The sequence below is a fragment of the Eulemur rufifrons genome, chromosome 1, assembly GCF_041146395.1.
Source record: "Eulemur rufifrons isolate Redbay chromosome 1, OSU_ERuf_1, whole genome shotgun sequence".
Lineage (NCBI taxonomy): Eukaryota > Metazoa > Chordata > Mammalia > Primates > Lemuridae > Eulemur > Eulemur rufifrons.
Window position 1 is genome coordinate 66316019 of NC_090983.1, and position 26636 is coordinate 66342654.

At 36.6% G+C, this 26636-nt stretch overlaps 1 protein-coding gene across 1 annotated transcript in view; it reads left to right on the forward strand.

The window, feature by feature from the left end:
* The window catches only part of CCDC148 (coiled-coil domain containing 148), a 222059-nt gene that overhangs the window by 138311 nt on the left and 57112 nt on the right, over positions 1-26636 (forward strand). The window contains exon 10 of the mRNA XM_069472384.1: positions 6604-6744. Within this exon, the coding sequence (XP_069328485.1) occupies positions 6604-6744 (141 nt within the window). The remainder of the gene's footprint in view (positions 1-6603; positions 6745-26636) is intronic.

Genomic DNA, 26636 nt, shown 5'->3' on the forward strand with positions numbered 1-26636 from the left:
AATCCAAGAGGAAAAACCAAATTTTTTTGGTAAGTGAAAATGCCAAGTGGAGAATAGAAAGCTTTAATAAAGTATGCAAAATCACAAGTACTGTATTTTATGAGTGAAGTTTAAACATAAATGGAACACATAAGATAAAAAAGCTTAGGTAGGTAATATTGAAAAACAGTGGAACATTTGGAAAAAAATTTAATGGAGCTATTACACTGTTAAAGATTTAATAAAATGAAAATTTGAAGTTTACTCAGCTGAACTGAATTTAGAAGCTTAGAGCAACATTTAGAGGGAAGACAGAGAAAGAGATTTGCTTGCTACTTTTTACACATGTCTCTAACCTTGATGGATGTATGAATTAGTCATTGAAAATCCTCTCAAGGTTTCTGGATATTTTCCCCACCAGACAAGCTTAGGAAGCACTGAGCATGGCTAAGATGGGGGAAAGCAAGGATTGGGAGTCCCATGGTAGGGGAATCAGAAAATGGTAGCATGTCTGGTAGGGAACTTTTTCTTTCTAAAGACCAATCCACGGGCAAATATTGTCAAGGGAAAATTCTGTCAGTCTAATGTCTAAGCATAGCCTCAGAACCTTATCCATGAACTCTTACTAAGTGCCAGGTGCTGTGCTGGCTTCTGGAGACGCAGCCTAGGAGTAAGACAAATTTGGTCCCTGCCCTTAAGAAATTTGTAATCCATTGGAGGTATAGCCCCTTCCAAATGGTTGGATGCGTGCTCTAATAGAAGAGGGACAAGGTGCTGGGGAATTAGAGAAGCAGCATCTGACCTGGATATGGTGGGTTAGGGAAGGCTTCCTGGAGTAAATGAGACTTGAGTGAGATAAGTAGAATTTAGGCAGATGAAGAGTGAAGGAGACAGGCTTGCTCGTTTCCAGGATTACTTAATGACTTAATAAAGCATGAGCCTGGCACACACTAAGCTCTCATAAATGACAGTTTTTAATATTTTATTATTGTCTGTTATAGGCACTGGTCAGATGGTACCTTTCTTTTGATTTCCCATTAAAACAACCACATCACATAATATTTCCATAAATATGGCTGACAGAATTTAATTATCTGTTATTATTGAAAAGGCCTACAAAATACTTATGTTTCTCATTGCTATTTGCTTTGCTTGCAGAATAAAATTGCAGAACATGTCATATGTTAAGATCTATCTAAATAAGGAAAATATATAATAGAATCAGAATAATAGAACTTTAATGAACTATAGAGATCATCTGATTCATCCCTCCCTTTAACATGTGAGAAAACTGGGTGAGCCATTTGCTCAAAGTAAAAATATTATTGGTCAGTGGCAGAGGTGGAACTCAGAAGTGGGTGTTCAACATTCATTGCCTTTATGCCATACTGACACTTAGAATAGAATTGTTTTCAAAGCTCTCAACTTTGATGTAAAATTGTGTTAATATTGTTTCTTTGATATTAATTCCAATTATTACCTTTGAAGTTTCATGTTTTGGTTTTCCTACTACTTTATTCTTTCTGAGAATATACGTGTTTACTAATTTCATTTGAACCATTTTACTTTACATTAAGAGCGAGGAGTATATGTAAAGCTACTGTCCATTTTCATTTTAAACCCTTAATTTATTATTTGGAGTAGATGAGCATATTTTAAATGTCATTTGTCCTCTATTAGGTTAAGGTCTCATTCAACGATTGTACCCTTGGCAGGAATATTAAACAGAATATTAAGTAAAGACCTGGAAAAATGCCCTGTAGTTAGTAATCTAAATAATGCTTGTAACTCGCTCCTGACTGCCACTGTGGTGACATTATTTCACGGTTATTATTGTTATGTGGTTATGTTCACGTACTCTATTTAAAGCTATATAATTAGCAAACCCTTTAAAATAAACTGCTAAAATGTTCTTCTGTGCTATTCTTTTTGCTCACCGTTCACTGAGAAGCCTTCTGTGCTTTAGTCTATTGTGCTAATATTGATTTCTTTGCCCACCTGCCAGCTTTCTTATTCTTAGGCATCTTGAAAATACCTTAATTGGTTGTCATTCTCTCCACATGGGAGCCATCTGATTCCCTTGGCTCTTTCTGTGAGGACCCATCAGATAAGGATTTGTTCAATGGCACCCTTTTCCCACCAGACTCCTCACCTCATCCACTGTGCTTCTGAAAAGCCGTTTTACCCTATTGCTTAGATACCAATTGCTGCTGGGCCTGTTTCTTTGTCAATCTCACAACTCTAGCTCCCAACAGCTTCCTCTCCTTTACGTTTTTTTTCTTTTTTTGGTATGGTTATAATTAGAAATGATGTTTTGAATTATTGACTTCAGACAAACTTCTATGGGTCTTTTACCATTCCCATGATTCCAGTATTAAGTGGAAGCAATTTAGTTTTTTTCTGCATTTCTTTTCTTTTTCTCATATATTATTTGAGATCTACAAACCACTGGCTTTTGATTGTTGAATTTGTAGCTGTTTTAGGATTTTCTGTTATATCTATCCCTTTAAAAATATCAACATAATTTTATCACCTTTTTTGGAGAACAGAAGTAGCATCATTTAGACTTGCAAATGACAAGGAAGTGTCACTTAGGTAAATTTGTGGGTGAATTGGTTACACCAGTTTGATTGGTCTGCTTATTTTTTTTGCTATACTTGCCTTAGACACAGAAATCTTCCCTAGTTATAGATCTTTGCTTATGCTTTTGCTTCTTTAAATCATGTGACATCATATATGTGAAGGTCATTCAATGATAGTTCCCCTAAGTTAGTCTTAAATCAACAGATTAAAAGAGTAGTTCCAAAACCCAAATTTATTCCCACTGAAATTTATAGAAATAGTCTCAGTACTCAGAAAGGCTGAATGTATGCTATTTTTCTTTTCACTAGTTCAATGCATCACAAATCTTCCTTCCTACTGCCTCAGAACCTTAAGACTATGATATTTTACCATATAAATCTCTTCGGGTATAGATTATGTTTTATGGTTTATGTTGTTTTTTAATAAATTTTTTAGTGTGGAAAATTTTAAACATCTACAAAAGTCTATCATCACTTAACTTCAACAATTATCAACTCATAATTGAATTTGTTTCATCTATACTCTTTCCTACTCTCCCATACCCTTTGGATAATAGTTAGAATCCCAGACATCATGTCATTTCATCTGTTGATATTTAAGTATTGCATTTGGTCAATATGTTTCATAAATCTCTTTTAGTTCATAATTGTCCTTCCTTCTTTTTTCTTGTAGTTTGTTAAAGTCCTTTAAGCTTTCTCAAATTTTAATTTGGTGATTGCATCCCCTTATGTAATTATATAATGTGTTCTTCTATTGATTAAATTTCCTATAACCTGATAGGTAGGTCTAGAGATTTGATCAGATTCAATTTTTTTTTTTTTTTGTCAAGAATAGTTCATGGAAATGTTATATACTTCTACTAGGAGGCAAAATGTCTGCTTGTTTCTCTGTGATGCTAAAATTATTCAGTGTGTTCAATTGTTGCCAATCTGATCCATCCTTCATAAAGTTTCTCATCAACTATTAATGTAAAGTTTTTATTATCCATTGATCATTAACTAGAATTCATTATTATTGTAAAATGGTATATTCTAATACTAACATTTTTCTTATTTATTAGATTTCATTGAAAATATTTATTTTGTTGAATTAAATAAAAGTTAATTATTGAGAACCTATGATGTACTATATAGTACTCTGCTAGATGGTATAAAGGGAAGGCAAATGCATAGACTATGCTCTAAGGAAACAAACAGTATGTTCAAGATAATTAGAGAGTAGTTATAGTATGGTAAGTGAAATAAGAAAAGAGAGATGAACATGGATTGAAGAATGTTTCATGGAAGATGTGGGCCATGAACATTTTATAAAGTATGGGGAATCTGAGGGCATTCAAGTTGAAGAGTAGTTTGAAGTAGCTTCACTTCATGAAGCTAAGAATAGGAATGGCATTAACAGAAAGGGGACAGGAAAAAACCTACCTAGAGATTACATATTAGCTAGGTTAAAATGGGGTGATGGTTGGTAGTGACAGAGCTAAATTATTTAGATTCTGTATTGATCATCTGACATCACTGTTGTGAACTTTCTGGTTTTATTCTAAAGACATTTGGCAAAAGGACTTTGAGAGGACTAGGGAACTACAACCAAGCTCGATGATTTGGAAATTGATTTGTCACAAATAAAACCTCATCTGAGCCTAAGAAATGTAAAATGTTCCAAGTCAGATATAAAATGTAAAGAAACAGTCATGTTAATGTATATGTATAGTAATAAAAAAAATCTAAACTACAGGGAGATTTGTGGTTCCACAGATCAAAATTAAAGAAGTTGGGTTTAATTTTGTAAGTGTTGGATTTTAAGTACACATACAAATATCCAAGTCTTTAGGAATTTGTTAATATAAGATGAGATTGAAGACAAAAAGATAGATTGATAATGTAAATTTTACAGTCAGACACATAGAAATGATGAACTCATAGAAAAGGACGAGAGCATCAAATAATGAACAGAGAGTGAGAGAGAGGCTGGAGGTCAAAGAAAGGATAACGTAGGGTGGGGGGTGTAGGGTAGACACAAGAAGCAGGAAGAAGGAAAAAAGAGAGCAGTGTCCATTGGTGGAGAGGCAGGGGAGAGCAATGTCACAGCCTGGGAAGGAGGGAGTTTCAAGCAAGAAGAAATGGTCACTAGGATCTGCTATCACCATGAGGTCATGGAATGGGGAACAGAGAACTATCCTTTGAGTATCCAAGGGGAGATCACTGGCAACACTCAACAGGACACCTGACTTTAACTATAGCAAGTTACAGATGGAAGATAATTTACAGCCAGGAAAGGTTTGGAAGCAGGTCAGGATAGAAGGCATAGATGAACTATTCTAGGAATGGGGTTCCAAAGAAGAAGGTAAAAATATGTTGGCCAGGATAAGCAGCAGGTGGGGTAAACTGAACTATATTTGAAAACCAACCAGGAGTAGGAATTTCATGGGTTATTTTGATAAATAGGGCAAAATGTATTTTTAGAAAATGAAAATTTTTGCAAAAATCGTATTTAATTACTTTAATCATATTTGTAGAACATTATTTTATTTATTTAATTTTTACTTTATGTATTACCGTTAATGAATGATACTTATATCAGATGTGTAATGAATGAGGTATTTAATTGGGAATGCTAGTTTTTCCTTTTGTAAAAAGAATTTTGCATGCCTCTGCATTTTCCTGCTGGCTGCTTCCTCAGCCAAATGTGTACATAGATCAGCGAAGTGTTTGTTTTTATTTTGTTAGTTTCATTGGTTTCCTGCTTACAAAGATAATGGATGTTTATTGAAAAAATGTCACCTGGCACAGAAAGGCTTAAAGAATAAATTTTTTAAATCCCATGAAATGATGCTATTCAGAGGTAACCAATATTATTATTTTGGTAAGCCCCTTTCTAAATCTCTTTCTATGCATAGATACATAGTTGATATTTTATATTAATGAGATCATACTATAAATATGGTTTTTTATCTGCTTTTTTGCATCTAATAATATGTTGTGGATATTTTCTATGTCAACGAATATAGAGATATAACATCCTTTTTCAATGGTAGTCACTGTGTGAAGGTACCATAATTCATTTAAGCCATCTCCTACTGCCAGACATTTAGACTTTTTCCAATTTTTCTGTTTTAAGAAGCAATGTAGTGCACATTCCAGTGCACATTTTTTGTGCACTTGTCCTGTTGATTGTCTTCTTTGGATAATTTTCCAAAAGTAGGGTTGTGGGTCAAAGACTATGCATATTTTATATTGTGATACATATTTATAATACATATTGTCCAGTACTCAACAGAAAAGCTGTACCAAGTATACTTCTACCAATAACACATATAAGTACCCAGAAATTTCCTTTAAATGTCTCAAAATGATTAAACTCTGTACAAGATCAGCAGCTGCTCTGTCAGAAGAGACTGTGCCTCACCAGCATGGCTCTCTTACTAGAGAAGGCAATAAATTCCAACTTCATCTTCTTATTTCAGATACTGAAGACTCATCATCCTTTGGAAAGAATTTTTAAGTCCATTAAATTTACCTGTCTTATATTTTACTTTTCTTAATAAAACACAAATTATGTTTGTAAAAAAAGTCTTAAAATGATTGTTCATTTTAATTCAGTCCCATTTTTCCATACTTGTAAAATAAGAAGGTTGGTCAGTGGTTCTTAAACTTTTTGGAGTCTTAGGACCATTTGAGAATTTTTGAAAGCTATTTAACCTACTTTCCAGGAAAACTCACATGTGCAAAAACACAGACATTTTTACATACTATTTATAGGAATTCACAGATTTTTTTGAAGTCAAATTACAGATTCTTCAGGACCTCACTCCATGAATCCAGGTGAAGAATCTCTCAATGAAGTGATTTTAAGGTTGCTTTTTGTTTTTAACACTAACACATATCTTGCATACACATGTCACGCATTTATGTGCACACAGAATTTAAATGTATATTTGGACAAAATTTGACATTTGCTTGATACAAAACCTAGTCTCATTATGACCTGTGAAATCACTTGTGTATACATAGGTGTTGGAATGAAGTTTTCTATTTATTTCAGGTTAGTCAATGGCGAACCCACCAGGAAGAGGTAGCAAGACTGGAAATGGAAATTTCTTCCAGAAGAAGAGAAAAGGAAGAGGAGAAAAAGAAACTGTGGAAAGAAAAGGAATTGTTACAAAGAGAGGAGAAGAAAAAAAAGGTATAAAATCTATTTTCAGTGTGAAAGTGTGAATGAATATTTAATGGCCTAATCGAGCTTTAATTGATCTTGGTGTTTGGCATAGAATTCTCATAGGCAGTTCTGAGAAAATGTATAAGGATCTAGTGAATTCTTGCTTCAGTTTATTTGAGCTTCAGAGATTTGTTGACATGGAGGAGAACTCACTTTGTTGATCTACCCGAGCATAGGTACCTGTGATTAGAAGAGATGCTGCAGGTAAAACAAAACAAAACAGATAAAGTTTGTTACTATTATTAAGTCCTGCAGTAAGTAGGGACATGGCCAGGGGTGGCGAACCTTTTCCTGTTGGAAGGCCACATTAATTTAGCTGTAATCAAATAAGGCCACATTCAAGAAACTTCAATTAGATATACTTAAAAATGTACATTATTTTGTAAAAATCTAACTACTATGTACTTAATAATTTCAAAAAATTAAAACTATTTGTTAATTCTAAAGTTAACTAACTTTTTAATGACTTTGTTGTGTTTGCTTCTGTTGAAAAGCATTTGAATATTTGGTTGCAGCACAGAGGTCCGCAGTTTCAGTTGATCCTCTAGATGGGGCAGTCATTTGTGACCTTAAGGGTGTCTGGATTTGGGTTAAGTAGGAGAATGGAGATTCTTCCAGCAACAAGTGGTTGAAAAGCAAGAAATAATTTTTCAGGCATGTTGCCAAAGGCATGGGTATTCTGCATTTTTTCATATTTCAATTGGATGTTTCTTAGCATCAAACAATGACTTTAAAATGTCATCTACTGACAGCTCAATCAATTTCATCTATAGTTCTTTAGGCACCTTGGTGATGTTAATTAGGTGAGGCTGAAATGCTAATTTGAGTGTGATATAATGATTCTCAAAGTCAGTGAACATTTCATTGTATTCTACAATTGTTAATAATAGGTCTATAACAGCTGCATATTCTTCGAATGATTCGCATTTATCATCCTGCTCATCAATGAATTTTACTAACGGGGCAAAATGTTCATCCAAATTTTTTTTTCTTGAAGAAGTAGTGTTTTGAAAAAAGATAGCTTTTTTTTAAATGCTTGGATTTTTTGCCACATATCATATATAGATTTAGTTTTACCTTGCAAAGAAATATTCAAGTCGTTTTAATTGACATATCACACAGAAATGCTGCATTCCTATAGGAATCTTCTTTCAATAATTCCCATTGCTGATTCTTTTCTTCATAAAATTTAACTATCTGTTCATACAGAGACAAATTTTGGCTAACACCTATCCCTGCGAGAGCCAACGCACTTTAGAATGGCATGGTAAATCCACACTGAATACCTCATCGTTCAACTTTAGCATGTTACAAAACTGGCGATGCCGGGTTGCATGTGTACCAATATAGTTAACAATAATTATAACTTGTTGCAAAGTGTCACTTAAAATAGTAGCTTTAGCACATAGATTTTGCTGATGCCAGATACAATGAAAAGAAATGAGAACGTTTGGATCTGTTAATACTTTTTTTTATCTGTGCAATAAACCTTTCATGTTGTCCTCTCATAGAAGGTGCACCTTCTGTACATATACTCACCAAATTCAGTCCAACTTCACATTTATCTTGAAAGTTGTTGGAGATCTCTATTCCCTGTGTTCTGTTGCCAGGAGTGTCCAAAGTGAGTAACTGTTCGTAACAAAGACAATCTGTTATGACATGAATGAAGTATAAAACCTGTGCTGAGTCAGTAGTATCAGTTGATTCATCCAAAGTGATTGAATAACATATATTTTCGTTTTAAAGTACTGCATGAAGTTGTTCTGTTAAATTGAAGGCTAATTCATGCAGCCAATCACTTATGGTTCTCCTTGAAAGAGGCAGTTGTTTGTTCTTTGAAAGGTTATCAGGACCTAAGCATCCTATAACTTTGACAGTGCATTCTTTCACAATTTCTACGTCACTGAATGGCTTCCCTTTTCCCCTAAGTATGTAAGCTATTTTATGAGTTGCTTCAGTGGCATTATTTCCAGGTCTTATTGCTGCTTGAAAGAATCGTCTTTGCTTTTGCTTTTCATCTGTTAATTTCTGCAATACAACTTTTGCCCCTCTCCCTCTAATTTAAAATATGTGTGGTCCTTATGAGTGTTATAATGCTGATGAGTATTGAATTTCTTTAATGTAGATATTGCAATATCACAAGGCAAGCAAATCATCTTATCTTTAGCAGAAACAAGATAATATTGCAATTCCCAATCCTCATTAAAAAATTTGTTGCCTTCCTCCAGCATTCTCTTGGTCTTCTTTGACATTATGGGCTGTTAAGCACACAGAATTAAAAATACTATTGAGCTGTGTAACTATTCACAAATTTCACTTCAGACAGAAGCACTGTGCACTGTTGTCAACAGCTGATAACAGACTGGTGCACCTGATCCCCAGAAACGTTCGCCAACCAGCCTCGTGCAGTGGTGGTGCCAGCCAGGCGGGGGAAGTTAGAAGTAAATCATGAGTGTAGCAGCCGTTAATTTACCCTTATGGCTTGCTAACGTTCTAATTGTGCCAGTCAATCTGGGAGGATTATTTCCTTGAAACTTATTTTATTCTTTGGTATTTTAAATACGTTCATTTTGAAAATAAAAATATAAAAGACAAGTAGGAATGTATTAATCAAAATAAAAGGATTTGTTCTGCAAAATTTGGATTCAGTCAAAAGGCTGCACTTAAGGCCCTAGAAGGCCACAGGTTCCCACCCCTGGACCTGGCAAAAGCTAGAGGGTTCTGAGGTAGCATCTTGGTTAATGGCGATGTGGCAAATGATTTACAAAAATGTCCTGGTTGGTGGAATATATTGCACTAGTGATAGTATTCATTGAAGGCCAAAATGACCTTTCAAGAGTTTGCTTCTTGATTATTTGTTAGATGGTTTTGTTTTTTCATTTACTGACACAAATTCATCATTCCTCTTTTGAGCAAACATTTGTTTCACAATCTTATATTCACCAAAACAAATGACTGCTGATTATCTATGGAAGATAGAATATACTTCAGGGCTGTTTTTGTTTCTTGGTTTTAAAATATGTTAATATATGATGTATTTATTTAGGCATTTTTGTTTTCACAACAAAAAGATAAAATTTGCAATAAAAATATTTTTGTTAAAAATTTTTATCAGATTTATTAATCAACTTTTTAAATGGAGTTGCTGACTTCCATAGAAATAATTCACAAAAGGCAATTAATTTGTGAACAACACAGTGAGAGGAAATGTTGTTAATCTACACACCTGTATTGACTTGATCTGTGTGATATAAAAAATGTTTTCTTTTGAAAAGCGGCTTACAGTGCTAAGAATGATTGATTAATTCATAATTCATTGGTAGATAAACTTTTCACCTTTGTAAACATGGTTGATATTTTTGTTTATGTAACCAACTAGATCTAAGAAGCTCTTGTCTTAAAGTTTTTCTTCAAAGTAAAATATGTGAGGGATAAAGGAACTATGGATTTTTAAGCTATAAGCCAGTTTTTCTGCATTTTGCTTTGCTTTAGTTGTCATGGTTATTGATTTGTGTCTTGAAATCAGCAAATTGGTATAGAAACAGCATGTGTGGAAAACAACATACATAGAAGTTGTATGATCATTTGACAGTCAGCTGCTAAGAAGATATAATTCATGGTTCTTATATTTTTAATTTAGGAATGAATTTAATGTCTACTTCTAAGGAAGTAAGTTGGGTGGTTTCATCAAATTGCTGTCAAGAGAGTTGATGGTTAAAGGGAATAATTGCACATACTTCAGAAACTCATAAATATTGATCATGTTTCAAATAATGTAAGTAAACTACATATCTCTGTCAGGGACTTACCAATTACTTACTGTTATGAAAGCACAGTATTTGAAAAGCATATCCCTATAGTTTTGTCATCTACCTGGACCTTCATAGCATTCCCTCACTACGAATCAGTATGACCACAAAAAGTATTCTATTTTTAGGCATTTGTTGACATATAGTGTCATATATGTCACATAAATGCCATATAAAGAGATTTAGATACAGTTCCATTCCCTGGGGGTTTACATTGACAGGTGAAAATACCCAAATTAAATAACTCAAGTATTGAGAACAGGAGAGGTGCCTTTAATTGTAGAAATTAAATCTAAGCTGGGGAATTGGCGTCGTTACACAGAAGATGGAGGGACATTGCTAGCTATCATCTCTGTAGTCTGTAAGATTTCTAGAAGTTAGAGAAAGGCATTTCGAAAGACGGGAGAGAGAGCTTCCTGAGATTGCAGATGGGGTTGATGTTCAGCCTATATAATGCCTAGTCTAGAGTTCCATGGGATCCAGGTTGGGGTAGTCCTAGCCTAGCTCTTTAAATGGAGAGTTTAAGCAGGGCTCACATAAAAAGGAGATATATCCCTTGCCTAGTCTAGCATTTCACAATTCTCTCTAAATTTTAAGCCAGTTCCTAATCTGCACAGCACCGACATTGTATCATCAAGAGGCAAGAAGCATTATCAAGGAAGCCAGGACACCCCAACAGGTAACGTGATCTTCAGCCTTACCTTGGAGGTATTGCTGGGGAGGGATCTATCATTTTGTGACTGATTAGCTTCTTGTGACATCAAACTTATAAATACCAGAAGACCCAGACTTTAGTAAAACATTGGCACTTGAGTATTCTCCCATGTCCTCTGGTGATCTGGTAAATACCCAGAATTACACGCATCCTACAGATAACCAGGAAGAGGAGAAACAGTCTAAAACAAAAGGGGACAGACTACCATAAACAGAATGCAGGTTAGAGTGACAGTGCTTCTCAGAAAACTCCAGAAGCTCTGTACTGAGGAGAGAATCTAGGGTACCCCAGTTTAGATCAAAGCCATTCTCCCAATGTAGGGATTTGTGGGTTCTTACGAAGGCAGTCAACCATCAAATCTCTTCTCCAGTGTTTTTAATCTAAGAGTGTACTTATCTAAAGAACTAAGAGTAGGAAAAAAGGTGGGCACAGAAGAATGATTTTAAAAAAAAATTCCCAGGATTTAAACTCTGCTTTTTCAGGATTATCAGATTTAAAGGAGGCAACAAATAACACCTATACCAAGCAGGCTTCTATGATGGGCCCTGAGATTCCCTATCTCCCCCCGCCCACATGCTCTGTATAATTATCAAAACTATAAATACTGTGGCTTTTACTCCCATGATTAGGTTTGATTATATGGCACAGAAGACCTTAAAATAGGGAGATTATCTGAGTAGGACTGGCCTAATCACATGAACCCTTTAGAAGCTGAGAGTTTTCTCGGGCTGGTCACAGAGGGAGTAGTCAGAGATCTGGAGTACAAGAAGGATGAAAGGCTGAGGGAGTCACATGGCAAGGGATGTGGGTGGCCTCTGGGAGCCGAGGGTGGCCCTGGCTGACAGCCAGCAAGGAAATGGGACCTCTAACCTATAGATCTGTAACCACAAAGAAGTGAACTTTAACAAAAAAACAAGAATGGGCTTGGAAGCAGATTTTTCTCTATATGAGAACTCAGTTTTGTCAACACCTTGATTTCAGCCTTGTGGTACTATGAGCAGAGAGCCCAGCTACACTGTGCTAGACTTCTGATTTACAGAATTCTGAGATAGTAAATGGTGTTGTTTTAAGCTACTACATTTGTGGTGGTATTTTTATATAACAATAATTTTTAAAAAACTAATACAGATTTTGGTATTTGGAAGTAAAATGGTGCCATAACAAATACCTAAAAATGCAAAGTGGCTTTGGAATTGAGAAGTGGTAAGAAGCTGGAAGAATTTTGAGGACGATAGAGAAAGACTAGAATATCTTGAACAAACTCTTAGTATTAATAGAAGTATGGATGTTAAAGATGTGGCTGGTAAGGGCTGAGGAGGAAGCGATGAATGTATTATTAGAAACTGGAGAAGAGAGGATAACTGTCACAAGAAGTCTAGGGAAATCGTGCCCTACAGTCAGGTGGAAAACAAATTTCCACAAAGTTTGTAGTGAACTTCACAAGGGATGAACTAAGACTTCCAAACAAAACATTGAAGTTGCCACCTGGCTTCTTTTTGCAGCTTATGGTAAAAAGAAGAGAGATAAATGGAGCAAAAAACTGTTAAACAAAAAGCTTCCAGACCTGATGTTTTGGGAAATTCTCAACATATCCAGATGGCAGAAGACACTAGAGTTAAGAAATTAAGAGACACTGTGGCATAGAGGAAAGACTGGTGTGTGAATATGACTGTCCTTTGCTCTAGCCTCAAAAAAGAGTATTTAGTCATATGATACAGTGGTCCCTAAGCTTTTTGGCACCAGGGACCCGTTTGATGGAAGTCATTTTTCCCATGGGGAGGGGCGGGTTGTGGGGGGAGAGGAGCTCAGGTGGTTATGAGGGATGGGGAGTGGCTGCTCACCTCTTGCTGTGTGGCCCCCTGGTTCCTGAGTTTCATGGAAGGTAATTTTTCCACGGGGTGGGGGAAGGGGAGCAGAAGGGATAGAGCTCTGAGGCCTGGTCTCTAACAGGCCACAGACTGATACTGGTCTGCAGCCCTGGGGTTGGGGACCACAGATGTAAAAGACCTTTCCAGGAGATTTAGGATGCTTCTCATAGATATTTTCAAACTAGAGGGGCTGCAAGAAGTTTAAGGGTGATATCCCTCAGCCACCTTAGCAGGAGGCCAAGGCAAATATGATAACGGTTATGGGTGTGGCTTTTGTCTAATGGAGTGAATTCCCTAAAATCCATAGATGGCCCACTGAGTTCTTGAGAAAATGTTATCAAAATACTGCCAGCTTAGACTGAAAGGGAAAGAAAGAGTTTAATGTGAAAGGAAGCTAATGGACCCCAAAAATTCTACTGGTAGGAAGCAGGTTGGTAAAACTACTCAGCAGTGAGCATGTGCTGTCATTCATGAAAAAGGAAGGATGATTCAGAGGGAGAACCAAGAGCCGAGAGGGCAGAATTTAATAGCCCAGCTATTAGGGACTATGCCTGGCACTTGTGGCCCCTGGCATTCCTGATACTTCCACCATGGAATCAAACCCTCTAGGCTAAGGAAGAGCTGAGTCTACCCAGATCTCCCTGTAAAGGGACAGGCTGCTGACTACAAGGCAGGGAAGGGGAAAATTGCTCCCTGAAGACGGATGACATTTTGAGAGAGAGACTGGGCTGAATTGAACATGCTCAGTCACTTCTCCCAAATTTGCCAATCAGAATGAGTGGCAGCGACTGTGACCCCTCCTGGAGAGGGGAAATTCCCAGCCCCGTGAGGAGTGGGAGATGAGCATTCCCCCTCGTAAGAGTGTAGGCTAGATTTGACATCTCTAGATACATCCATGGCTCTGAACTGATATTTCACTAAAGGCTCAAAAGAGGGAGAAAAGTCCAAAGACACTTCTTTATCCAACCATACATTGGCCTTAATACTTCAACTAAATGGTACATTAACAACCTTACCAAGACCTGAGCCAAGAACTTTATAGATAGATGATGTAAGGAGATCTGATGCCAGAATAAGAATGAAAAGAGCCATCATGGAAGGAGGAAAAAAACAAACTGTAATATAAACTGGGTTTCAAATGAGGAGGGCCAAGAACTCAGTGAGCTTGTTTCAAGTGGGGAATGGCTCAGGGTAGTATTGAACATATGGGCTTTTTGCATTCACTCAGACCTGACTTGGAGTTCCAGCACTGCCACTTGTTAACTGTGTGGCATTGAGGGAGATTACTTTATCTCTCTAAATTTCAGTGTCTCTATAATGTTTGTATTTGTACAAACATTAATCAAACAATACATGTGAAGCAATTAGCACATGCCTGGCCCCTAGGAAGAACTCCGTAAATGACATCGTTGTAATTGTTGATATTACTATTATTGTTACCCCAGAGGAATGGTAGAGCAGAGGTGGTTAGAAAAATATCATGAGAATCCAATAGGACAGGTAGAAATGAGATAAAGATAATAGCAATTAGAGGCAGAGGTTTTAAGGCTGGTTCATAAACTAGTGTCATAAATACAGTTCTTTTTATTAACATCTTTGCCTAGTTTCTCTTCACTTGGGAGGAGAATGGCTCTACAGTGGCAGAACTCTATCAACAGTAGTGACTGGATAATTCTTTGAAAGTTCTAGTGAGATGAAAATTTCTAATTACAACATAGAGGATGCAGGATTAATTATCTGTAGTTATTCACTGTAACCCCAAGGATTGTTGGTTCATTAGTACATTCTGTGGTTCTAGATGGCAATCATCAACAAAATGTGGACTCATTGGCACCTAAATAGATCAAACAAAACATGCAACATTCTTCATAAGTGTCACGAGTTGCTGACTTTATTGTAAACTATACACATAAGCCTTCTATTATGTGTTTTATTTTGAAATCCCAAGGTCACCTTTCAGGAAATACTGTGGCTCAATGTATTGCATTTGCTTTTTTATTGAGCATTGGCTCCAGTGCCTTCTAGCACATAGTACTGTGTGGCACTTGCTTTCTCTCCAACCTCCCCAACTCCTACACAGAGGATAGTGGGGTCAACTCCTAGTAGAGTATATTGACAGTAAGAGTGTGTATAATTCCAGAGGGGGTCACTAAAGGTCCAAATAGGATGATGATTCATTTATTTGCTTATTTACTTATTCAATAAGTATGTGCCAAATGCCTGTACTGTGACGTGTATTATGCCCAGTCCTTCATTCTCCATACCTCATGTAATTGTAAGAGGTCACCCACTCAAACAGAAACTGCCCTCTTTTCTGTATATTTTTAAAAGGATGTATTTACCTGCTCTGCCACAAGATAATATGCAATTCTTAGTTAGGTCAATAGAAGCTCTTATTAATAATACAGAGGGATTTCTTTTAGCTGCAAACTTTCTGAGTATAACAAAAAGAGTTAATAGAATAAAACTAAAAATACAAAATGGAGTGAACTATATAGAGTTTGTAATTAGTTAAATTAAGCATGACTATATATGGCACATTAAATATATATGTGCACATATATATACATGTATATACATTTATATATGTGTATATTCACATATAATTAGAGTGTGACTTTGAGATGAACTTCCTGACCGTTCAGGGAATATTGATGAAGCCCTTGGCGTGAGGTAGTTGGGAGATTGCCTTTTCCCTCATCCATCCCTAGACCTCCTCTTCTCTTATTTCCTGCTCCTGTATCATCAAACTGTACTTTGGGCATCTGTCCTCACACTGGCTCATGCTGATCTGATTGCTTTCTACTGTGAATGCTCTTACGCTAATAGAAGTTATTAGTTTGCCATAGTTAATCAAAGTTCAGGCCTTAGGATAGACTTTTTGCCCTGACTGACTCCAGTAAGATTTATCAACTCCCTTTTCATTAATTTTTCTCTTTCCATTTATGCCTTTAATTGCTGTTGCATGCGTGTGTGCACCACAGGAGCTGCAGGATATAGAACTGTCCTCTGCAATTTCCTTCCAATACGTGTGACTGATTGCCTATCATCTCACTGAATGCTCTGCTGTTGAGGAGGGAGGGTGATACAGGTCTCAGGGTTTTAGGTAGTGAAAAAAGAAACTTGAAATCAGAGTGCTGCCTGGAAAATACAGCTCCTAGCAGAGAGGCCCCTCTGAGATGGTACCTCCTGGTACTGGCCCAAGTCATCTGCTTCTTCCAGGTCCTTTTCCTTCATGATGATCCTTCTCAAACTTGTGTCACGTAGAGACTGAAACTTCTTTTAAAGAGGTATATATGTGTGAGAGAGAGAGAAGAGAGAGATCTAACTGGATCCCAGTTAAACTAAAATGACTTAAAATGTAAATATTGTCAGTTTATGTAACATGTCACTAGGGCCACCTGAAATGTGAATACAAATGAAAACACTATGGCAGCACTGAGTAATATGGTGACATTCAGATGATCTGAAATTGGCTTATAGCATTTTTTTACATTTTCATAAAACTGAGACTATGGGATACAAGAACTCTCATAGACTTCTTGGACCCTGGAAACATGTCTTTGAACTCATCTGAACATCAGCTTGACCTCTGTTTTAATGTCCAGCCACCAAATCTCTCACTGCATCCTCAGTGCAAAAGAACCACCTGCCACCAGAGCTGAAGTATCTATACTGGACTGGACCAATCTGTTGAGCTACTTCCTACTCTCTGTTTTTTTTTTTATTTCAACATATTATGGGGGTACAAAAGTTTAGGTTACGTATATTGCCCTTGTCCCCCCTCCCTCCCCGAATCAGAGCTTCAAGCATGTCCATCCCCTAGATAGTACACATCACACTCATTATGTATGTATACACCCATCCCCTCCCCACCCCCACATCTGCCTGACACCCGATTAATGTTATTCCTAAATGCTACTCTCTGTTTTGAGATTCTGCTAATTACTAACTTCTAGATGTATGATCTTGAAAAGTTTGAGATGGTGTTTCTTATGTAGTCATTAGTCTTTTTATTTGGGAATCTGATGAAATACTCCAAACATGGGGGCTGAAAAAACTAATTGGCAAATTAATTCTCAGGATAGTATAATGGTCAAAGGAGAGGATAGTATGTATTTTATGTAGATAGGACTCCAAAATAAACTAAAGATTCAGACTTTATTTTCTGAGGATTTAATATTGTTCCTTTAAATGTTATCGTATGAGTAAAGAAATTAATGTAGAATGGGAGCTTTAATTATGCAAAAGAAATAAATTAAGGGTCATCCAATTTTAAAATGTTCATAATGTTCTTATTTTGTTATTAAAATTTAGAAATGAACATTAAAGTACACTTACTAAATTAACTTATTCTAACCTTCTAACACGAGACTAAACATAGACTCAACTATCAGTGCAGTGACAGAAAAGGAAGGTAGAATGGTAATCCAAGAAGCTTACTTTTCTGGTTTCAACTGTTTTGTAAAACTTCCATTACAAGTGGAAGTTTTTAAAAAGTGGAAAAGCTGATGGAATCATTCTACTCTTAAGAAAGTCAGGTGGAGAAAAAAAGGAAGCCTGGATGAACAAAAGCCAGATGTATTTATTTTTCTGAGAAAGATTTCCCACTAGGCAGTTTTAAATGAAAAATCTTAAAAATTAACTCCAGGTGTCAATTTTTGGCTACATTTTCTGTATAGGTCTTGATTATTCACAGGGATTGGATTTAATTAGCAGGCATGTAAACATTGCTTGCTATGTGCAAAACACGTGTTCATCTAATGTTCTTAACAGCCCTAAGGGATGTACATTAATATGATACTTATTTTATAAATGAAAAAACTGAGACACATAGAGGTTACATAATGTCCCCAAAGTCCTGTAGACATTAAGTGGTGCAGTTAGGATTTGAACCCAGGTGGTCTAACTGCATAGTTCATGATTTCAAACGCTGTGCTACTTGCTTATCATTGTGATTGCTGTTAATTTTGTTACTAATTAATTTTGAGAAACCTCAGACTATTCACTTTAGGATCATTTTCATGGCTTTAATTCTATCCTGTTTACTCATAACTATTCAATGGATAGGTAATTGATAATTTAAAAATTCTTTAATAGTACCTGCCTGCTTACTAGTAGAATTTCTTTTATGTTCTCAAGGTGCACATAGCTTACTATATCTGTCTCCTTACCCTTCTTAATATTCTTTCAAGATTTCTCTCCCCAGGTTAATGAACCACTATGACTAAACACTTTACAAAAAATCTAGACTATTATAATTTGATCAAAGTTGAAGTATTAAGGGTATCAAGTGTAAACAGATTTAAAAAATACCTTCTTCATTGTCTCTTTGGTGCCATTGTTTTTGTTAAGTAGACTGAAGAAAATATTGATAATTTTGATGTGATTTCATTACCTGTTGACAAGAAGAGAATTTCCAGTCTTCCAATATCAAATTTACCACCCTTTCAGAATCTGTACCCATTACCTGGCCTTCCCTCTTTTTACAGTACATGAAGCGTCCGTGCTCCTGTCTAAGGCCAGCCCTCCATTTGTGCACTGAATCCCATCCCCTCTCTCCTACTCAAGGTTGTTTCTCTCCTACCACCACCATTTCCCCCTTTTTCTAGATCTTTCCCTTTAACCTACAAATATGCCATTATGACTTTCATCTAAAGAATACTCTCTTAATCCCATATACTATCCTTCAGAAAATCTCACCTTTCCGTGGCCTGTACACAGTGTTTCAAGTTTATTTCTTCCCATTCTCTCGTGAACCACTCCAGCAGTGCTGCACTTGCCAAGGTCATTGTTAACCTCCATGTGGCTAATTCCAGTGGTCAATTCTTAGTCCTCACCTTACTTGAATCATTATGATAGAGCAGATTGCTGCCTCCTCTTTGGGAAACTTGATTTACTTGATTTTTAGGAAGCCATTCTCTCTTTGTTCTTCTATCTTGTTGGTATCTCCTTCCAATAAACATCACTCTATCTTCTAACCTTGGGGGTGCCCTGGGAAGCAGTCCTCTAAGTATACCTACTCTCTAGGTGATCTCCACCAATCCAACGTAACTTTATATACTATTTATGTGCCAACTAATACCAATTAATAGCTCTGGCCTAGACTTCTCTCTTGAACTCCAAAACTCACATAACCAACTCCTCGAATGTAATATGTCCAAACTATATGCTTGCTTTCCCTCTAAACCCATATCTTTCCTAGTGTTCCTTTTCTTGATAAATGGAAATCTATTTTCTCAAGCCTTGTTGTCATCTTTGACTCCTAAATTTTCCTGTTTATACCTTCATCTGTTGTCATAGATAGAAGGCTCTACCTTTAAAATATAATCAGGACTATTAGAAGAACCTCCTAATCTCAGAACTAATGTCTCTGCCTCCTCCCTTTCCATTCCCATCCCCCTTGTCCAATCCATTTCCCACACAGCAGCCAAACTGATAGTTCTAAAACTCACTTCAGATCATGTCAATCCTCTGCTGAAAACATGTCAATGACTGTCTATCCCACTCAGAATAAAACCCAAAGTCCTGACCAGGACCTGGAAGGCCCTGCACTGTCTACCTCCCTGCACCGCATCAATGCCTCTCAGATCTCACATCCTACCACTTTGCCTCCACTCTACTCCAGCCCTAACAGCCCACTTCCCCCTATGTGAACACTCTAGCATACATCCCCTTAGTCTTTTGCCCTTGCTATTCCCTTGGCCTGAAGCCCTCCTCTCCCAGATGTCTGCAGAACTCACTCCCACACTCCATTAAGGGTCTTGCACAAATGTCATCTTAGAAAGAATGTCCTTGACGACCCAACTTAAAATGGCATCCTCCTTCCCTGTCACTGTCCTGCTTTATTTTTTTCCTTAGCATTTATCACCCCCTAACATCTATTTATTTATTTATTGGCTATCTTCACTGCCCCTTCTGGAATGTAAATCCCATGAGAACAGGAAATTTGTCTGTTTTCTTCATTGCTCTATTCCCAGTGCCTGGCATAAGGCACTCAAAAAATATTGGCTGAATGAATGAATTTAGTGAATGGACTGTATACAACTCTACTCTGATGTTGAGATAGAGAGGAAGGCATGCCAAACTAGGAGTCCCTGGCAAGGTGGGTGACATTGGCAAGTCATGTAGGCTTTGTGAGTTTTGCCTCTTCAGTTGTAAAATGAGGCGTTTGGATTAAATGATCACAAAAATTGCCTTGGCTCTAAGTCATGATTGAATGACTCTGAGGTTTGATTACTTCTCACTTTTCACTCTCCCTGACACTTCAGGTTTTGAAATACAGCATCCTCAGTATATATACTCCCTTCTTAATGAATAGTGAAAAGAGAGAAATTAAACAAGATTACAGACAAATTCATTTCAGCAATATCAACATATGACATGATCATTATGCAATATTTCAATGCCCATACTCAAAACAGACCTCCCTCCTAAAGAAGACGTGACAGTTATTTTTTAATCCACCTGGCATTTCAATTAAGAGGGAGATAACTAATGTGTTTACCCTAGATATTCTTTCTTGGCTCATTATGTTATAAGGACATAAGACTACGTCATAGCAGAAAATAGCTTATTGCCAATTTAAGCAGGGTGCTTTGCTATGGGAAAATGCTCACATAAGTGACCAAAGTGAATACCACCTAAAAGGGATTAATGTTATTTATAGGCATCACTACTTCCAAACTATTTATAATAAAAGGCATCAATACTATTGTGCTGGGTATCTTCCCCCTGGGTTGTATTACCCTCCATTCTGCTCTGTGGCCCAGGGGCTTTTTCTGTGTGGCTCCCTTGCCCTCTGGCTTCTGGTTGAGTTCAGCCAATGTAGAACGTGGTAGTCAGGCGAAGGAGGGGAGTGAGGTCAGGAGAGTTATTTCCCCAGCTCCTCACCCTGTGCTGACCAGTTGTGTCCTTCGAAAAAGGTCTCAGCTTCTGCCAGATGGTTCTCCCCATCCAGCCTTCTCTGTCTCTGGTCTATAGATGGTAAAGCCACTCGGCACTAAATGGTCCCTTGTGGTTGCCCTGCATTCCAACCCTCCATTGTCAATTCTCTCCTTATTACATTCTTCTCGATTCATCCTAATTTTGAGTGTGCCATCTGTTTCCTATTAGGAATCATTAAAATAGAAAATCAGTAAGAGAACGAGAGACAAGAAATTAAGGGGATGAGAATGTCGTTATGTCAGCAAACCAAGACTAAAGAAGGGTGTTGTAATTGAACATGGTTAAGTTAAAGGGAAACATTTAGCTCTTATTTGCTAATAATAGACAACATACCAGCAGATTAGGAGCTGGCAACGTATATTGGGAGACGAAATGCAACCTACTCAATAGATAGCATTTTCAATAGAAGTTTTACAAGTCTAAAGCAATATTCTTATGATATCGCACCAGCCTTTATGAGGCCTATGGAATAAAATTAAATCATAGTTCATAAAACTGGAGAAAGTGAGAGTGATGCTACATGCAAGGTGATAAAAAGTGAAAATGTGTGGAGATATACACAGTATTCTTGTCATTTGACTTGATTTTGAAAGAGTTTGGAAACTTCAGGAATGAATAGTAGTCATACCCCTTAGATACTCCTACTAAATATAAATTTTTTTGGCCAGAATTTTTTAAAATATACTTTTGTAATTATAAATTATTTTTATGTCTGTTGGAGAGAATTTGCAAAATATAAGCAAGCATATGAAATATGATAAAAATCATCCCAAATCCTAAACCACTACCAAAAGAAAATTATTAACAATATTTTTACATTCATTTTTTTCTACATACACAGGAACTTTAAATTAACTAGAATCATATTGAAAATATTATTTTTAACCTGATTTTTCTCCATTTATCAACATATCTTGCATATTTTTCCCTTTTGTCCTACCACATAATTTTTAATGTCTGCATAGTGTTTCATCAGATTAGTACATTTTCCCAATCTCACAATTTGGGATAGTTATATTGTTTCCAATTTTTCACCCTTTTAAAGTTGTGATGAACATACCTGCATACAAATCTTTGCATGTATCCCTGCCTGTTAATCCTTAAAAATCTTACTTCTTAATTCTTCAGTTATTTTCTTACTCTTATTTTCTTATTTATTCTTCAGAAAGAATATGACAACTTATCCTCCTACCAGAGGTGGATGAGCTTGTTTATCAGCTTGGAGATTGGTTGCTAAAATGTTCCAGTTTACGGCACTGATAAATAGCTAAAATGCAGACTCTGAATTGTGGACTGAGAAGAGATCCATTAAGTTCAAATAACCAGGCAGGCTGGTGGCAAAATTGACTTTCTATTTTGAAAACCAAAGATCTAGCTCTAGTTTCTTTTCCATGTAGGGTGTTTTCCTATCTTTCCGTAATGAATGCCCTGCAAGGTCATTCTTTTGAAGCTAAATTTTTATTCAGAAACTTAAGCCAGTCTTAAGTTGAAACATATATAGATCTTTATACCATGAAGTATAGAAGAAATAATGTTGGCTGAAAGGTTTTGAGGGTAGGAGTGACTAAGGGTAGGAGTGCCCATCTCTGGCATAAAATACCTTTAATCTGGCATCCATGAGCAATTGACTTACAGAAGTACCCATCACCATGCTCTGTTGAGATTGAATGTGCCTGCATAGCCCCACATGACTAAATGCATTGGCTTACTGATTGAGAAGTTGCATCATTATTGTCTATCCAGGTGATTTTGGACTTATATGAGCTGACATAAGAAAAGTATTTTGGGCAATGCTACCTTTCTATATTATTTTTCCTTGGATCAGTTTAGCAAATATATACCTTGCACCTTTTTTCTGTAAGCTGTGATACTATTATAAATACAAATAAATACATAGTATAAGGCATGTTCTTTACCTTCCAGAAGTTCACACAAATGTGTGAAACATTATATGGCAAAAATGTCGATAATTTCAAATTGATTATATAGAAAGAGGAGTCATACTTCAATTTGTGGTGATTTTTTGCGATACAGATACCATCACTGACCTAGATGAAATGAATGGGAAAAATATTTGAAGTATTAAATAAAAAATGAATACTTTTCTATTAAGATGTCTGTTATGTTTTTATATATAACAATGCTAATTTTTTTGTGTGGGGGGTTGCATATTCCAGGCCAAAAGTAGAAAGGAGATCTTTTTTTATTGATACATAATGATTATACAAATTTATGGGGTAAATGTGCTATTTTGAAAAATGCATACAACATGTAATAATCAAATCAGGGTAACTGAGATATCCAACACTTCAACCATTTATCATTTCTTTGTGTTAAGACCATTCTGAATATTCTTTTCTAGGTATTTTGAAATATATAATAAATTGTTAACTATAGTCAAACACTAGAACTTATTCCTTCTACCTGTATTTTTGTATCCATCAGCCAATGTCTCTTCATCTCCTTTCCCCTTCCCAGCCTTTGGTGAGCACAATTCTACTGTCTACCTTAGAAAGGAAATCTTTAAGATTTATTGAACTATCTAAGTAAATTAGAATGTAGGAAATGGAATAAATATGCTTTATTTTAACGGTTTATGGGGAATGGAACTAGATATTTTCAACTTCACATTTCACATCTTTTATGAGTTTGGTTAAGTGTTATGACCTCCTCCTAAGTCATTAAAGCCTTTGAGATAATGACATGGCAGCAAAGTATGGAAGTCTGTTTGTTCAAAGATTCAACATCACACTGATAGCTTGAAATATGAGACCAACTATTTTCCTACTATAATTCTTTAGTTCTAACTTTCTGCTTTCTATGTATAAATAAGAAATTCTTATTTCATGCTGAATTTAATGGTTGTATAATATGTTTTAAAGTTAAACTTTGAGGTACTCTAATACCATAAACATTCTGTTTTCTAGTGAAGTTTTTAATAAAAAGCAAATTATTTGAAAGATTACAAAAGTAAGGTAGAATATAAAAATGATCTTAAATCCTCTGAAAAAATAGCATAGCATTATTTTGCCTCATAAATCTACATGGAGAATAGTTTCTTCAGTTTATTTATACTTTTACTGGCTTAAATTTACCAAAATGTGGGACTGCGAAAAGGAATATCTTGCATCTAATACAAATCAGAGGTAATAAGAGGAGATGAGGGATAATGAGGGCTTGTTTTGTTTTTCAGAAAAGCAAACTTTTTCTAAAAACCTCATGTGGCAGTTAAGAGACAAGCTTTAAATTCAACTCATCATATGCACTCACTTTCTGATTCCCCCATCATTAGAATACTATAATGATCACTCAAAATTCTAAAAACAAGTGCATTTCAAATCTGTGTCTCAACAAATGTCCCAAAGGACTAGTTAAATATCCTTAGTCTTGACTTTAATTTGAAGCTTGCAAAGCCAATACTTCTTGATACACGCTTCCTGCTCCTATTAATTGATGAAAAGCGAATGGAACTGTCCTTAGGGAACTACTTAGTTCAGCCTTTGTCATCCTGCAAATAACACTGCTGGCTTGGTACAAATCTACAACTTTGTTGTTGTTGCACCAGAGACCAGAAGAAGCTTCCACTCACCTTACAGTGATCAATTAAGCCCTATTTCGTGTCAGACATGATACAAGGTACTGGGGATACAGAGATAAATAATGCAGATCAATATGGGAAATGCTATGCTAAGAGTACATAAATAGTATCTTAGAAGGTATACCTAGCTATGTCTGGAAAAGCTGGAGGGGGAGAAAGGCTGAGAAGGCGATGCTAAAAATGAATCTTAAAGGATGAACAGGAGGGATTTACCAGGCAGCAAGCAGGGCAGAGCATTCCAGGCATGTGGTAAATGCCCAATATATTGGTAACAATCCAGGGGCAGAGCCTCAAGAAAAAGAATCAATGAATGCAAGGCAAGGCAAAGAAAGGAGTGTGATAAACCATGAGCAAAGGGTCACTGGTGTGCCAAGGATGGAGCTAACACTTTTCCTGGAGGATTCAGAAGAAAGAGGAAGTGGCATGTGTTCTGGTTTAAAAATAGGATAAGATTGACAAGTGGAGGAGGGAAATTAAGTCATTCTAGCAGAGAAAACTGTGCAAAAAGCAGATAAATTTGAAAGGGCATGGCCATCTTCTCCCTCCTGTTTATATTCTTGTCCTAGGGATGTCATCCAGTGCTGTGGCATCAAATACATTTAAGTGGACATCTCCTTAATTTAGGCCTCCAGCACTGAATTTTCCCCTGAGCCACCCATTTGTACCTCCAGATGTTTGTGTGGTCTCTCCACTTAGAGGTTTTAGAGACATGTCAAATGTGATATGTTCAAAACTGAGCTCTTGATTGTCTTCCTTTCCCAAACCTGTTATTCTCCCAAACTCCTATATCAATTATTGGTACCACTGTCCAACCAGTTGCTCAAGCAAAAATCTAGGAATTGTGCTTGATTCCTCTTTCCTCCAATCTTCACACGGAATCCCTCAGTAAGCACTCTGATTCCACTCCAAAGCACATTTCATATCGAAACCCTTTACTCCGTTTCCTGAGTCTCCTTTTTTCTCCTTAGCTCCTCTACTATCTTGCTCCACATAATAGCCAGAGCTTTATATTTATTTATTTTTATTTTTTGAGACAGAGTCTGGCTATGTTACTTGGGCTAGAGTGCCGTGGCATCAGCCTAGCTCACAGCAACCTCAAAGTCCTGGACTCAAGCGATCCTCCTGCCTCAGCCTCCCAAGTAGCCGGGACTACAGGCATGTGCCACCATGCCCAGCTAATTTTTTCTATATATATTTTTAGTTGTCCAGCTAATTTCTTTCTATTTTTAGTAGAGATGGGGGTCTCGCTCTTACTGAGGCTGGTCTCGAACTTCTGACCTCAAGTGATCCTCCCGCCTTGGTCTCTCAGAGTGCTAGGATTACAGGTGTGAGCCACCATGCCTGGCCAGAGCTTTGTTTTTAAAATGTAAGTCAGATCATGTCACTACTTGCTTTAATCTCTTCAGTGGTTCTTCCTTGTTTCTAGAACTAAATCCTGCCCTAATCATCTAGCCCCATGCAGCTCTCCAATCTCACCTCTACTCTTAACTCACATCACCTGCTCCAGCTGCACTGGACTCCCTCTTCCCAATTTCCAACACATGCAAGGTCTTTCCCAACCAGTGCTGTTGAAGTACTCCCCTCCATCTCTGCCCATGGGTATTTCACTCTCATCTTGCATGTTTTCATCCAAATGTCATTTCATCCAAATATTCTATTTAAGACATTTTAAATATGCCTTCTAATAACTCTATCCAAATTTTTCTAAATCATCACTCCACTTATTTCTTTCTTAGAAGTTAATCAACATGTAATATCCTACTCATTCATTTATTCTCTATTGTCTCTCTTCTGTTTTGGGAAGTCCCAGTTCCATGAGGCAGAGGCCTATTTCTCTTTAAGCACCATATCCCAAGTACCTAGCACAGTCTTTGGCTTTAAGCATGTGATGAAATATTTGTTGAATGAGTGAATGCCAAAGT